Source organism: Haplochromis burtoni, unplaced genomic scaffold (assembly GCF_018398535.1).
Source record: "Haplochromis burtoni strain Fernald_Lab_line unplaced genomic scaffold, NCSU_Asbu1 Contig_55, whole genome shotgun sequence".
Lineage (NCBI taxonomy): Eukaryota > Metazoa > Chordata > Actinopteri > Cichliformes > Cichlidae > Haplochromis > Haplochromis burtoni.
The window spans coordinates 452,326-467,362 of NW_024582416.1; the positions used below are offsets into that span (position 1 = coordinate 452,326).

The 15,037-nt window shown below is 42.6% G+C and overlaps 1 protein-coding gene across 5 annotated transcripts in view; it reads right to left on the reverse strand.

The window, feature by feature from the left end:
- The window catches only part of dlgap2a (discs, large (Drosophila) homolog-associated protein 2a), a 142,064-nt gene that overhangs the window by 41,115 nt on the left and 85,912 nt on the right, over positions 1-15,037 (reverse strand). For all 5 annotated transcript variants that reach the window (XM_042220770.1, XM_042220769.1, XM_042220768.1 and 2 more), the window contains one exon: positions 3,953-4,167. In XM_042220770.1, coding sequence (XP_042076704.1) covers positions 3,953-4,167 — 215 coding nt within the window. The remainder of the gene's footprint in view (positions 1-3,952; positions 4,168-15,037) is intronic.

A 15,037-nucleotide genomic window follows, 5' to 3' on the forward strand; every position in this document is an offset into this window, starting at 1 on the left:
GCTGTTGCATCTTCATAAATCATTCACTGTTTATGTCTATTTAAAACGGACGGTGATGAAAGTTTTGCAAGGTGTGACAAAAGTTGCATATCTCACTGATTACACAGAAAGAGCTTCTGAGGTAGATGTTAACATGGCCAGACTCCTCATATCAGCATGATCCTCGCTGATCACCGACCATAACATTTCATTTGTCAGTATATATCCTCTGGATCACATATCTGGCTTATTATGTAGTCATGAAAGAGAAGTGTTTAACAGTAGAAGCTGGTTTCTGGATATCTGCTGACCTACTTCCTGTTCTGTTATCCTGCAGAGAGACGTCGCAAACACTTTGCCAGAAAAGCTCGCAATTAATCCTTCTGCTGTGCGTGTGTGTCTGTGTTTTCGCGAGGGTCGGGTTAATAGTGGCGAGGTGCATTAATGGATTCCGTGGGTGTTGCCCATGGACGTTTCCACGCTTCTGTGGAAAAAAACAAAACCGTGTGATGGAAAAGCTTTTTAAAAACCTGCCTGAAGAGCGAGAGGGACTCATCGGTGTATGTGGGTCGTGCATCTTACTGTGACTGTCTGACAGTGCATACCACAAACTACGGGGCTGTCACCGGCCACACTGCACACTGAGGTCAGACGCAAGGTCATCTTTGCATAATGCCTCCAATTTATGTCATTATTTGCTTTTAGGCTTGTGCAGACCCGAAGCTGAGCAGACAGACAGTGTGATTTATGCAGAAGTCTCAGCAGCCCTGTGATGAATTTTTCCTACCCGCTCATCCCCGAGTGGAACACATGGCGCGAAGGAGAAGCTGAACAGGATATACTTACATTATGCAGCAGAGGCAACATCAACCCTGAGCCACAGGGATCGTAGTTCTGCCCAAATTTCAAATAAATTTAGCAGAAAAGGTGTATTTTTTGTTAAGTATTACAGCTCTATAAACAGGCTCCTCCTATTCAGGGTTTATGTCTTTATTTAGCAGGGTGCTGGACAGTAGTGCTCATCCACCTCATGTTTAAGGTGCAGATAAAACTGAAGATGAAAAGGTGAATGGGGCCGGTGCAGAAGCCCCACCCACCAGTCACTGGTTAACATACCTGCCCCCCAAGCCCCAGGGTAGTTCAGTATTAATCCTGTTACCTGGGTAAGTTTGATCTAAAAATAAGTGTGGTCAAACAAGACCTCATTTTTCCTGCAGCATCACCTGCTCTGAGTGGCTTCTTCAGAGTTTAGTCCACCTTCCACATTATCCCCAATTTTGCCTCCAAGGTTCTTTCTGTCGTCACCTGAACTGAAGAGTACTCAAAGTGATTTTAGTTAACAGGAGAGAAAACAAGTGAATTAAAAGTTAGGTTTAGAAGTAAATCTAAAATGTTTTTACTCTTAAATCAAAGTCTTACTGGAAACACATCACAATCATCGGCGTAGATCACAGAACTACGGCAGAGTATTTGCCTTTGATCTTGTCTGCACATTTTGCCCCAAAGTCTTGATAAAAGGAAAGAAACCATCGAACTGTCTGAAAATGAGAAAGTAAAATCGGGCTTTCTGCGACTGAAGTTGAGGCTGCGGGTCTTTAATGGATCCCGCTGCACTCGACTCAAACCTTGGCTGATAAATGCACTCGATATATGAGAACAGAGGCAGATAAAAACACTGTGCTTTGGAAAAGCAGGTCTGGGATACCCTTTAAATTGTCACATTATTAAAATACACTTGTGAACCTCAGCTGTAATTACAGTTTTCACATTCTGCAGAGAGAAGAGAAAGATGGCTCCGCTGAGCGAGATGCAAAAGTGAATCTACTTTCTTTTATTGCCACCTTTTAGAAATGACTGAAAACGGGAATCTGCCAAACACAATGTCTTCATTTAGTGTCTGGAGTACTGTTAAAACACAATTTCAAAACATAAAAGGCAGTATAGTAAAATATGCAAAAAAGGAAACACTGGATAGAATATACAATTTAGTAATAGAAAGGATGTCGTGTGGTGCCTCTCATGTTTATCCAGAGCTGTGTTCAGGTGAACACCTCGTGAAGGATGAGGTGAGGCAAACAAAAACCGACAAATACCTCGAGTCTGTTGGTAACACAACCTAAGACTAAACGTTTAAGGACACAAACAGCACTCTTTAGTACAGGGGTCCCCAACTCCAGGCCAGTTTTTAGATGTGTCCTTGATCCAACACAGCTGATTCAAATGACCTCCTCAACATGTCTTGAAATTCTCCAGAGGCCTGGTAATGAACTCATCATTTGATTCAGGTGTGTTGACCCAGGGTGAGATCTAAAACCTGCAGGACACCGGCCCTCGAGGCCTGGAGTTGGGGACCCCTGCTTTAGTAACTCATTTTATTCTAATCTGATGGGTTTGTAAAAGCAATAATCAAAGTAACTCATCTCGCGTCTCTCTGTAACGTAACTGAGTGAGTGAGTTTTTCGCGTGTCTTCAGCTCATCTTATCTTGTAATCCTCTTATGAGTGTTTTCCTCCACCGACAAGTTATCGAAACAAAAGCCCTCAATTTCCTCACCATTTAATAGGACACGTCCCAGAAGAGTGCGCCTAACATGTTCTCACAGCTGATATGAAAACCCATGAAGGAATTCTGATGACTACAAGGTTCAGCCATCAGGGGCTTGACACCGACGTGCTGGTGGGTCAAATATGGAATATTAAAACTGGTGCTCGGGGGATTGTGCACGAGAGAGGTAACAGTGAGGCAACAATTGCTCCTAAAAACACAGATCCATGTTCATGATCTGAAATTACATCAGATGTCAGGAAAATGAACTCATTTAAAGAGGTTTTATGAAGCAATAAAGGTTCCAGAAGCTGGAAAAACTACACTTTTATATGAATGTCAGCTACTTTAAATCAGTCATGAATACAAAAAAAATAAAAAATTAAGTGTAATCATTGGGCAAACAGTGGTTTATCCAAGCTGCAAGGAGGCTGTTGTCTTATTTTTACTCTAATTTGACTGATGTATCTCCTAGCAGATGGCCCCGCCCCTCCCTGAGCCTGGTTCTGCCGGAGGTTTCTTCCTGTTAAAAGGGAGTTTTTCCTTCCCACTGTCGCCAAAGTGCTTGCTCATATGATTGTTGGGTTTTTTCTCTGTATGTGTTATTGTAGACTCTACCTTACAATATAAAGCACCTTGAGGTGACTGTCGTTGTGATTCCGCGCTGTGTAAATAAAATTGAACTGAACTGAATTGAACTAAAATATAAGGCACTCCTACTCTGACTTCACTTTTCAGACCTCTAACCCAAACCCCATCTGAAACATAAATTGGCACAAAACCGATAACCTCAGAAATAGTAACACCGTTTTGCATTTAAGTCACATTTTTATTTATGTTTGAATTTGAGTTTTCATTATTAGCAGACAGCTCACAAAGGTACGACTGTACCGGGGTTACAGTACGTAACCAATGGTTGTTGGTGACCTATAATGAATTAAAGTGAGAGGAAATAAAGGGATTTTTAGACTGTGGGTGAAAACAGCTGCGGCACACAAAGGAAACAGACAGAAAGCATGCAAGTCTATTATAATCAACCCTCAAACTAAACTTGTGAAAGTTTAAATGATAATTATATGAGCTGTTCAAAGTTTTTATGTTTGGCAGCCACAGCGGTATGAACCTCCACGGTTGGATCCCAGGGAAATCCTGGTGGACGTCGAGACATTGAACAGAGTGGGATCAATACTTAGAGTTTGACTGGTATCATTATGTTTTTCTTTCTTCTTTGCAAACATAAGAAACCATGTGTAGAATATGTGATTGCATAAACATACATGTTTATATTCAGGACATCAGATAGATGTTTGCTTTGTGCAGCACTACAGGGACACTGACTCACTAAACACGAGCCTGCAAGGAAAAACTAAAACCGAAAAAGAGCCAAACAACATTAATTACTAAAACTTGTAGCTAGCATGCGTCATACCTCTGGGAGTCCAGCAGATCCCTGGGTCTGATGATGGCCTTGACCAGGGCGTCTGGCCGCACTGACTTCTGAGGCGACATCTTGGGGCTGGAGTCTGACTCGCCGCTCTCCTCGTCCCCCATGGCTTTAACATAGCTGCTGCTCCGCATCCGACGGCAAGGTATCTCATCGTCCTTCCCACCTCCAGGATAACCCCCCCACTCATCCTGGGGCACCTTGTGGGTAGGGGGAATAACAAAGACACATAATGGTTGTTTTTGCTACTTGGGAGCAGAGCATTAATACGCTTTCATCTTTTAAAGCTTTTAAAACAGTGAGCGTTTGGAAGCATGTTTGAGCCGCTCCATGAATGTATTATTCATGATGTTTTTAGCTCCGCTTGTTCCTCACTAACTTCCCGGTTTCCTCCTTTAGCTGCTGATTGCTCTGTACTACAAAGCTGCTAACTTTGTTTTTTTACAGACTTTAAAATGCCCATAAATCTGAACCAAACCTCAGACCTGTCACTGCAGATGACCTCTTATGTATTTGTATTGACAGAACATATTTATTACTGCAACTTTAACAGCCTTTTCCTCTCAGTGTGGCTCTCTTCAGCATTACAGATGCCTGCTTTACAGAGTTTTGCTTTGCTTATTAGAAAAAGTGTATTTCTGATACTTGGTGTAGTAGCATTCATTATGTAAAATTACATTTAAAACACTGAATTCACTCTATTAAATATTTTAAACAATAACAGAGGACAGAGGTTTTTCTTAAATGACCAAGTCAAATATGCAAATCAAACGTTTATTACCATGAGACTAAAAACTGATTTGCAAAAACTAAACATTTCTTTCAGCAGTTTCACAACAACAATAATGAAACAGATAAAAACAAAAGCGCGAGCACCCTGCAGCTCAGCATGTAGCACCGACAGAATTAATCTGTTAAATCTTGATTTTCACTCCTGCATATGCCGTCAGACTTCTGAGCCATCGTCTGAAGACTCTCTGAATCCATTCTGTACCAGTGAAAGTGTCACTCGCTGCAACACAACCCCCAGTCACGCACCGCCCTACAGGCTGAGCGGAGGCATCTCCAGTGGTGAGGGAAAAAGTGTGTACTACTATAAGATAACAAGCGGTTGCTGGCAATAGCAACATGAAACTGGTTGCAAAGAGCTTTGTGGAAAACCTGCAGTTGCTTGTAGTTTGCACAGAAGATGCTGATTTGTCTCTAAATATTTTTACTTCTGCTCATCAAGTGTTTGCAGACAAGTGGGTGACCTCTGTACAAACATCAGGCAACCCTGTGATCCTCTATGGGACCAGCCAATCACTGCTGGACAGGGAAAGCATTTTTCCCTTGTTACTGGTAGTTGTGTGACAGGTCTGTGGGAGTGGGGCCTTAGCTGGGTGTACTTCTCAAGAACTTCCACACCGTTTTCCTGGTTTCATCAGGATTCTCATACTGAATTCTGTGGAGTGGATGCAGGGAAGATTAGTGGAGATTATAACCTCGCTCCTCCATATTTACCTGATCTCCATACGTACTCGCCCCCTCGTACACGCCGCTCTTCTTCAGCTTGTCTTCTGCTGTTCCACCTGCTCGCCTGACTACCACAGGAGCCTTTAGCTTCCACTGGATCTCTGGACTACAAACTCTCTCCCTACTTTTGAATCGCATCTTTAAACCCATCTATTCAGAATTGCATATCCTTCATCATGACTCTGTCTTCGTCTAATTTTACATTGTTTAGTTTTTGTACTTTCATGCTTGTTTTTATTTTTCATTTACCTTATGTTTTTATGTTGTTGTACTAACAACACAAAGACCTTGAGGGTCTTTAAAGGTGCCTGTGAATAAAATGTATTATTATTATTGTGTCAGTGAACAACAGATGATTGCACCTTTACTGGACACTGCAGAAACGTCCAAATGTTACTTCTGGTGTGTTGTTATAGCAAACCAAAAACAGGTTCCTGAGTATGCAGCTACCCAAACACAATCTGCCGTCTTCTTGTACTTTCTGCTGATTTTTGGAACAAAGTTTGGCGAGTATTGGTAAGAATATTCTCATCTTTCCTTCCGGCTGTGAACGAGCCATAGCGGTGAGATATTTTTACCAAGTTAACAATACAGAATAACAGAATCCTGACCCCGGTGTCTCACCTTTTTATGTAAATGTAGTTGTTTTAAAACCCTGAAGCCATAAAAGCAGCGCTATAATATTTCCGTCAATGAAGCAACGTGCCGCTTGATAGACACTTGAACTGAACCCCGACCTCTGGCACAGTTTGTTCCACCCATTGAGCTACGCAGATCCTTTCTTGATTTCTCGATGAGTCAACACACATTAACGCCTTCACACAGCTGTGCGGTGTTTTAGTATTTCTGCAGTTTGGCCAGGTTACAAACTGCTCAAAACCTCGACTGAAAGTCGGCTGTGAATTTGACTGGGCTGCTGATCATAATTACCGCTGGAAGAAAAGCTCGAAACCAGGGGAGAAAAGGAGCTGCCTCTGCTCGCTGCCTCTGCTCGCTCTGTCGTAAGCTATCGGAAGTGGAAGCCTGCCATCGAAACGAGCAGGGCACTGCATATGTTGCAATTTTCATCCACTTGTTAAACCAGGTAATTGAGTATCCACGTGAGAATCACCATTTCCCACTCATTGGCTGTCTTTATTGCATACGGAGCAAACAGTTTACACTGAACACACAACATCACGAAGGTCTCGAATGTGGAGCGAAGAGGAAGACAATCAGAGGCTCTGTGTGGCTGGAGGTTAATACACTTTAATATTAGTCACACGTGCTTTGAGCAGATAGGCTGCTGTGTTATTTGAAAGCGTTTGAAGCAGAACACATGTAACTGTTACCATGTAACTGTGTTATGGGTACAGATGATGTGGAGGAAAATTAGTTTCTGAATCATCATCGTACCACAAAGGAAAAGCGACTCCATTATGGCACATGCCGTTACACAGCACACAGCAAAGCCATTAAAAGGCTCTAATAGGTTTCTGTATTGAAGACAGTGGTGCAGCTTATTAAAATGTGCTGGGCTAACTTCACCCACTGATATAATGAACCAGTGATGATTGTTACTCCCTCTCTCACTCGCTCTCTTTCCTGCACACATTTTTCTTTAAAAAAAAAACAACAGAACTGAGTTATTGTGGTGATAACAGCTGAGTCAGGACCTTAGCCTCACTAACAAACACACAGCTGCAAACACAAACCCCTCTTACTCCAGCTTTTCTATTTTGCTTTTTAGATTAACCTCGCTGCACTCTGTGATGTCACAAGCTTAGCCAGCCAAGCTTTTACATGATACGACACCGTCAGTCATCATTCTGTGTGGAAGCTGGGCTCACTTTCACATCTTTATGGAGATCTCGAGTTTTTATTTTGTTCAATCTGACCGCTGAGCAGTTTTCTTTGATTTCATAGTAACTCTGCCGCCCTGGTTTTAACATGTCCTCAAACCACAACTGAAACACATACACAAATACAAAGTTTGTGTTTTCCTCCAACAATCAGATGTTTCTGAAAATGAACTGGGTGGCAGCTGACTGACAGCGGCAAATGTCAGGAGGAGATGGGCTACATGCAAATGTCATCAATGCATCAGGTAGATGACTGTAATCACTCCCTGATAAAAATGCCATCAGCAGGAAAAATAGCAAGTGAAATGTGAATTTTATTCAAACGGGTATTTGCTGCAAATAAAAGAGTTATCAGTTTTATATGGAAAAAATAGAAAAACATCAAGAATTCATCAAAGGCATTAAAGCTGATGTTATATTTATATTTACATTTATATTCTGGAACGTAAACGGCACTAATCCCGCAGCGTTAACGTGCGCACATTCACAACTGCTAAACTAGCGAGTGTCATCAGATCAAAACATCTTGAACAATCGAGCAATTATTTCCTCGATCGTGATCCACGCTTTGATGCAAAAAGCTGAATACAAGCATAATGTCCTAACAACACGTCCGTGATGTGAGTCAGCTGTGCCAGGCTCTGGGGACGGGGATCTGGTGAATGTGGAGGCCATGTGAGTACAGTCACGGTCATGTTCCAGGAACCAGTTTGAGACGGTTTGAGCTTCGTGGGGTGGTACGCTACGCTGTGGTCATGAAAGGATGGACGTGGACGACACTCAGGTAGGCTGCTGTGTTTGAACGATGCATCTTGAACACCATTACATCGGCCTGAACCACCGATACCGCTATTATGTTGCTTACAACAGTTCTGACCCTACCATGTGAATGCTGCAGCAGAAATCGAGACTCAATCTTCTATTGTCCAGTTTTGTTGATCCCCTGTGAACTGCAGCCTCAGTTTCCTGTTTGTAGCCCCTCAGTGGTCTGCTTCATATCAGCACTTTTATTTCTGTGCTTAATTGCTTTCTGTCTTACATTCACGCTCTGATGGATGCATCGGAAAACAGCTTGGGGTTAGTGTCTTGCCCAAGGATATTTGGCATAGAGACTGGAGCAGCCAGGGATTGAACCGCCAACCGTCCAATCAGATGACCTGTTTTACCTCCTGAGCAACGGCCGCTCCCAGTGCTCACTGGATAACTTCTGTTTTTTGGACGATTCCCTGTAAACTCTGGGGATGTTTTGTGGGAAAGTCCAAGGAGATCAGCAGTTTCTGAAAGACTCACAGCGGTCTGACCGACACAAACAGCCACACCACATTCAAAGTCTCTTAAATCTCCTTTTGTCCCCATTCTGATGCTCACTTTGAACTTCAGTGTCTACAAGCCCAAAAGAGCTGCTGCCAGCTGACTCAGAACCAGGTTACCCAATAAAGTGGCATTTTGTGATGACATCACTGAGGAAGTTGTGTTAGGCTTGAGGTGTTTGGATGTGCTGCACAAAATGCCTCTCGAACACTAATATGTACTCGTGTGTGAAAGGAGTTACAGAAGCTTACTGCGATGCAAAACACACAGTTAACTGGGACATGTACACAGCCATATGGATACACTCTCAAACACACAGCGATACAAGTCATTCATCTCCCCTCCAAAGACAGACAGACACCATCTACCAAATGGAGTCGATGGGTTAATTAAGTCTTGGAGGGGTTTGATATTTTTAGACGTCTAATTAATGAACGGAATGCCAGAGGACAGGCACAAGCTGTGGTGAGATTTGTTTAATTTAAATTTGCTGATAAAGAGGATAGATTCCAGGGTGTCTCCCTGTGAAGATAAAAAACAGTGAGTGGTCAGTTTCTGATCATACTAGTGCTTCGCTGCTCACCTTGACCTAAAGATCCCACTAAGAGAGGAATTCAGAGGTGAGCATCCAAAAATGTTCCACAGGGAAACTTTGATGAAGCTTCTGATGCAATGATGTGAATACGAGCCCAGATTTGTGGGAGCTCTGTGAAAATTCACAGTGGGAAATTTTACATTTTAGCTTTTCTCTTCACAATAACCGAAATTTAACTTGATTTAATCAACTGGATTCTGCTCAAAAAATAAGCGACGCGGTTCGGGGAAAATTGTTTTTCTCGTACTATAATGAGATTTTTATGACCACAACTCCTGGTACGTGCCCAAGCTGCTCCGACACTTCAGCAATGGCAGCAACCTTGCCTCACCAGCATCTCGTAGCAGGATTAAGCAGACACTGGCACATTTGTATGTCTACTTTTACTTTGTCTACTTTTACTTTCACAGCTTTGATCTGTTGCTCTGTCGGAGGCCAGAGAGAATGCAGTGTGTATATGTGTGTGTTTGTGTGTTTGTGTGCGTGCCGGTAGTGGGGGTAGCCAGGCCCCGGCCAATGCTCCTGCAGTGCTGCAGTGCATTTCATTGATTAACTCTGCGGCTCTATACACCCACTAAGAGACATAAGTCACTGGTATTAAGTAAAGAAATACGCCGGGGCAGACAGAGGGAGAGAGAGAAAGAGTGAGCAATGCACTGTGCAGAAATATGGAGAGATGGCTGATACCTATTGGTTGATGGGAGTTAGAGTGCTCTTAAAGGTGCAATCACTGGTAATCCCATCCACCAGCCTCCCACTACACACCAACGTGGACTCCTCATGTCTCGTGCTGCTTTTGCACAAACATGCAACATTCACAAATCTGCAGTCTCAGCTCATGTTGTTTGTTTGTTTACTGCCGCTTTACATTTTCAGACAAAGTCGTAAAAGTGTAAATAATCGTGCTCGGTAACAAAACGACAGCAGTCATGCCCCGGGAAGATGAAGAGAATAAATTTGTCATTTTGGCTGTAACAGAATCAATCTCATGAATACCAACAGCACTTCTCAGAGTGATTCAAACACTAAAGCTGCTGTATGAGCATCAGCAGAGCTCACAGGGGCAACGAATGATTCCAAGAGCTTAACAGGAGGGTTCTAATCTGCAGACGTGCTGGCAGCTCTATGAACCTGAACTGTGAGCTAAATGGTAACTTTATAAAAAAAAAACGCTCACCGGGGCATTTACTCAACGGAGCGCGCTCCTGAACTTGAGATGGTTAACGAGCAACAGCTCAGTCGCTGTAGAATGGAATGGCTCAGTCGCTGTAGAATAAAAAGAAGATGTCAGTCTCCTTGCAGCTAGAAACAAATCTGTGATTGCTGAGGGGTTTTTATTTCTGCTGTTGGAGACTGATTGCAAGAAGTTGCAGCAACTGTTGTTTGCCTGCAGTCATTCTCAGCAGATTAGATAAGGTCTGCAAATAATTACTGTTTATTCTGGTTATATTTCTATAAACAAGCTTGCTGAATGCCTGGGTCATTTTGCAGTTTTTGGGTTCTGCAGGATCAGGATTTGTGGAATAAAAGTAACTGATGTGATTTTCTGTGTAGATAAACGGCAACACAGTTGCAATTTTTGGAATCTTACTATAGTTACATTATCACAAACATATTGCAACAATTAAATTGTTAGATGGTAACCAACTGATCACAGACAGTCCCCGTCTTCAAAGCTAACAAGACTGCAAGTTTACATGGTTGCAATAATTGTGTAGCACTCTAGCATGAGCACATCTGCCACATCAACACTACTGATTTTTAACTGATATTCAGCAGCTCGTTCCACCTTTTAGCATGCTTTCATGAAGCTGCTGGCTTTCGGTTTAAGGTTTTGTGCTTTATGAATAAATGCACAAAGTTTGCAGCAATCATTTGAGTAAACGTTGAGATATTTCACTGTGAAGCAAAGCTGTGGACTGACATTAAAATCTCTGAAGTCTTGAGGGCCGCAGCATGTTTGTGATGATAACTTGATGTGAATGAGACTGCCCAAAATTTCTGCACTAAAAACAGAAGAAAGACATTCAACCAAGACTTTTTCAACTATTCACCCTTGTTCTGTTGCTAAGAGGTGTCTCAAACAAACAAAAAACCTTTCAGAGCAACAAAAGGAAGAACTTCTTACAGAAAGTACACACAAGGACAGATTTTCCTTTTGAGTATTTTGATGACAGATAAAAGAGACGGCATGAGGTTCTCTTCTGTTGTGAGGGGGAAACCTACCTACGCTTTTCATCCTTCACCTACCCCAGCATTACAAATACATATTCTTCTCTCCTTCTTATTCATCAGAACTCTGTGCAGTCTGTGATTTTGCTTCCACGTTTGTCCCCTGTGGTAACACCTGTGCTGAATGCTGAATGTACTCATGTGTTCATGTTCATGTAAAATGAACAATATTACTTTTTTATTACTGCACAACTGGTTTATCGGAGAATTCTTGCTTGCGACGAAACTTCTCCAAACAGACTGTTAGACACTGCATATGGAGTGCTGGGGTATTTTGCACCACATGGTAATAATACACTTAAACAGTGAAGAAGTCTTGGCAGGAAATGCCTGTAAGGCAGAAAATATGGCTATTAAACCTCCCAAGAATTAGGATGGCATCATAGCTGGCTATTATTATTGATTTAGCCTGGCTACTGGATCAGAAAAAGGCATTTTGCAGATTGCAGCTTAACAAGTGACTATTTAATGTTTATACCCTGAAACAATCACATTAAAATCAAAAGAAACTTGAGGTTTGACATAATAACACGACTGCAATAAGATGCACGCTGTCACAGTGATAATCCACATCGTCGCCTCCGGCAAACAGAGACAGACAGTCGTCTGATCTTCGGGTTTCTGGGACGAGATCCCTCTACGTAAGGGTTCGTGGCCCGATTGCTATCTGGGAACTCCTTCATAAAAATGCTAGGAAACCCCCGAGTGTGTGTGGGTGTGCGTTACTACAGCTTTCCATCACAGTGCCAGTTTTGTTTCTGCTGCTTTGCACTTTGCTTTTGTATTTTAATCAGCAGCCTTTCTGCCTCTCAAGCCCCACCTTTGGCAAGCCAACATGGCAGTTAATTGGCTTATTAAATCCCACCGCAATGCCCTATCAGCAAAACTATCAAAGACTAATCCTTCCTTTGTACAACGCTACTGTACGAAGGAAGAGGAAGGAACTCTATTTGCTAGAAAAGCTCACTTAATCTGGGCTGAGAGTTGTCAGTAACGCAGAGTTATTGGGTGCAGTTTAATAGACGGTTTTACTTAGAAAGGCTCCAAACCAAAGTGATCTGGAGGAATCTGTGTAGCTGACATATTAAGAGCTGTTTGAATTCTCTAAATCGTTAGGAAAGGGTCTTCAGTTCTTCCTTTATGACCTCCTTTAGTGGAGGATACACTGAGAATACATCCTTCGTGAAAGGAAGGAGATCATTCCTGGCCATAATTCACAGCGATGCAGCATCCGACCATTCATGGAAAACAATAACAAAACCAACAAAGTGTTGCAAAATTAATTAAAAGTGTGTTTTAGCATAACATGCTGATACATTTTGAACATGGATTACAGCGTCTGCTGCACACTGCAACGACGGACAAAGGCTGGCCCACACACCTACACGTGCATTACAGTAGATGGTTCAGTGGCTATTAGTGTGTACAGATCTCAGAGCGGGCTAATTAGGGCTAATTTGAGAGATGACAGGAAGAGATGCTAATGCCAGGTCTGATTCCCCACCACTTATCATTTTAGAGAAAAATCTTCTATATGAACCCGTCTGTCTTCCCTAATGTCCAGTTCATCCTGCTTCCACGCACAAAGACTCGCACAGACCTGCCACGTGTACAAACATTAACATTTAACTTTATTACCTGCAGTAGGATTTATGGGATTGATTTGTTACAAAGTTGCAAAGTTAGATTACTTTAATAAGTCTATGATAAAAGTCTGTGTCTATAGTTCTACCAAACTTTCAAAGTTTCTCACTCTCTCCGTCATCACCCAAGGACGGCAACAAGGTGACTAGCACCTCATCAAACCATCTGGTGTGTGATAAACAGAAAAAAACACACTTTTTCACAAACACTGCCACTCACACACTGACAGGTTCGGCACACACACTCTCCCTGGATAGGCTTTATGCTGCTGCTGCAGAGCAGACAGTTGTGGGTAATCCCAATTCAGCAGCAGCAGGACCCGAGTACTTCTCAATGTGACCCCTCAGTGTGTGTAGAGTATCATTCCTGACTATTGGCTCCATCTCTCTGCCTGACTGCTCCTGTTGATGAGCAACAACAGCAGCCACGGGGAGCATTGCTTTGTTTCCTCTCTTCTGTTTCCTAAAGTATCTCAGCACATCCACAGAGCCATAAACCTCAGCCATATATACGCATCTCCAACTTTCTCTCTCCCTCTCCTTCAATACGTTGTCTCCGAGCGTTCCCTGAGAGCGCATTGATTTTCCTCTGGGGAGGGAAGATGTGTCACGCCCTGTACGGATCGGATTGATAACGCCGGTCTAAATATAGCCCTGCGGCAGGATATTTTTAGAAGTGTTTATAGTGCTGTGACTCGGACACTACCTCAGCTGAATGACCAAACAGAAGACGGGAACAGGTGGGGGTGCCAGCACTGCAACTCTCTCTTTAAGAGATTACTTTCCTTATTGGATATGCAAAAAAACTGGAGTGGATGATGCACCGTCTGCCTGATTCTGTGCTGAAAAACTCATCGTAAAACTGTCCGATGATATCAGCTGAAGCTGATTTCAGTGACGTGTCGGCTTTTCATTTACAACATTAGGCAATCATACGACACGCTCTCTGCTTAGAGCAACGAGTCTCCAAGTCTGCTCTTTTTCTTTGCGCTGAACGATCGCTTTATTTTGGCTACAGGCAGTACTTACATGATGCAATCACATTTCACATTGTTATATTTGCAGCAGCACGGTTACATAATGTCGTTTTTCTGGCTTGAATTTGCAATTTGGGATTGAAAGTGTACTTTCTTATTCCATATACCCTGCAGCATGCTTATAAACCCATGAGAACCTTTTGTGAAAAGTGCTGACTCACTGAATTGATCCCTTCTGTGCTATAAGGTCTCCTGCAGAGCCGATCATGGGTCTGAGCTAAATGCTAAACTTTTCCAGACTGAATCCTGTGAAATCAGAGAAAACAACACAGTAAAAAAAATCCAGATTGATTTCTGGCCTTTTATTCTCATACTGCCAGCTCTTCCCCTCCAGCACAGATCATTTACAGAGTTAATTGATTTGTCCTGCTGTGCTAGTCCTTTCTATTGCCAGCCACATGCTGAGCCATAGGACAGGTTCACAATGTAATATCCAGGGCAGTGACAAACAAAACACTGTCTTTCAGATCAGCTTTTAAAGCCAACTGAGACGAGCAGCTTTTCTTCTCCTGTGAGTGCAGGCTTGCTCGTCTTTTCTACAAAGGCTAAAGTTCTTGAAAACGCTATAAAACGACACTCAAAGCACTGCAGTGACAGAAAACGAACGCTATCATCGCTCCTTCTGTTGCATCAACATACAAATCAGAGCATTTAATTTAAAAATAAACTCTGTTTGGTGGCATGCAGGTTTGATTTTGTTTGGTCGAAATCTGATGGCCCCCGCTTGTATCCCAGCCGGGATGTTGGGGAGTCATAATGGTGCAGTGCAGCTCAGTGCACCAGTGTAACTACAACTATACTACTGCGCTCACTGAAGATGCAGAATAATGCGATGATGTCAGGAGTTCTGAAAAATTACTCGTTTTTGCGTCTGCTGACTAGTCCCTGTTCTTAAA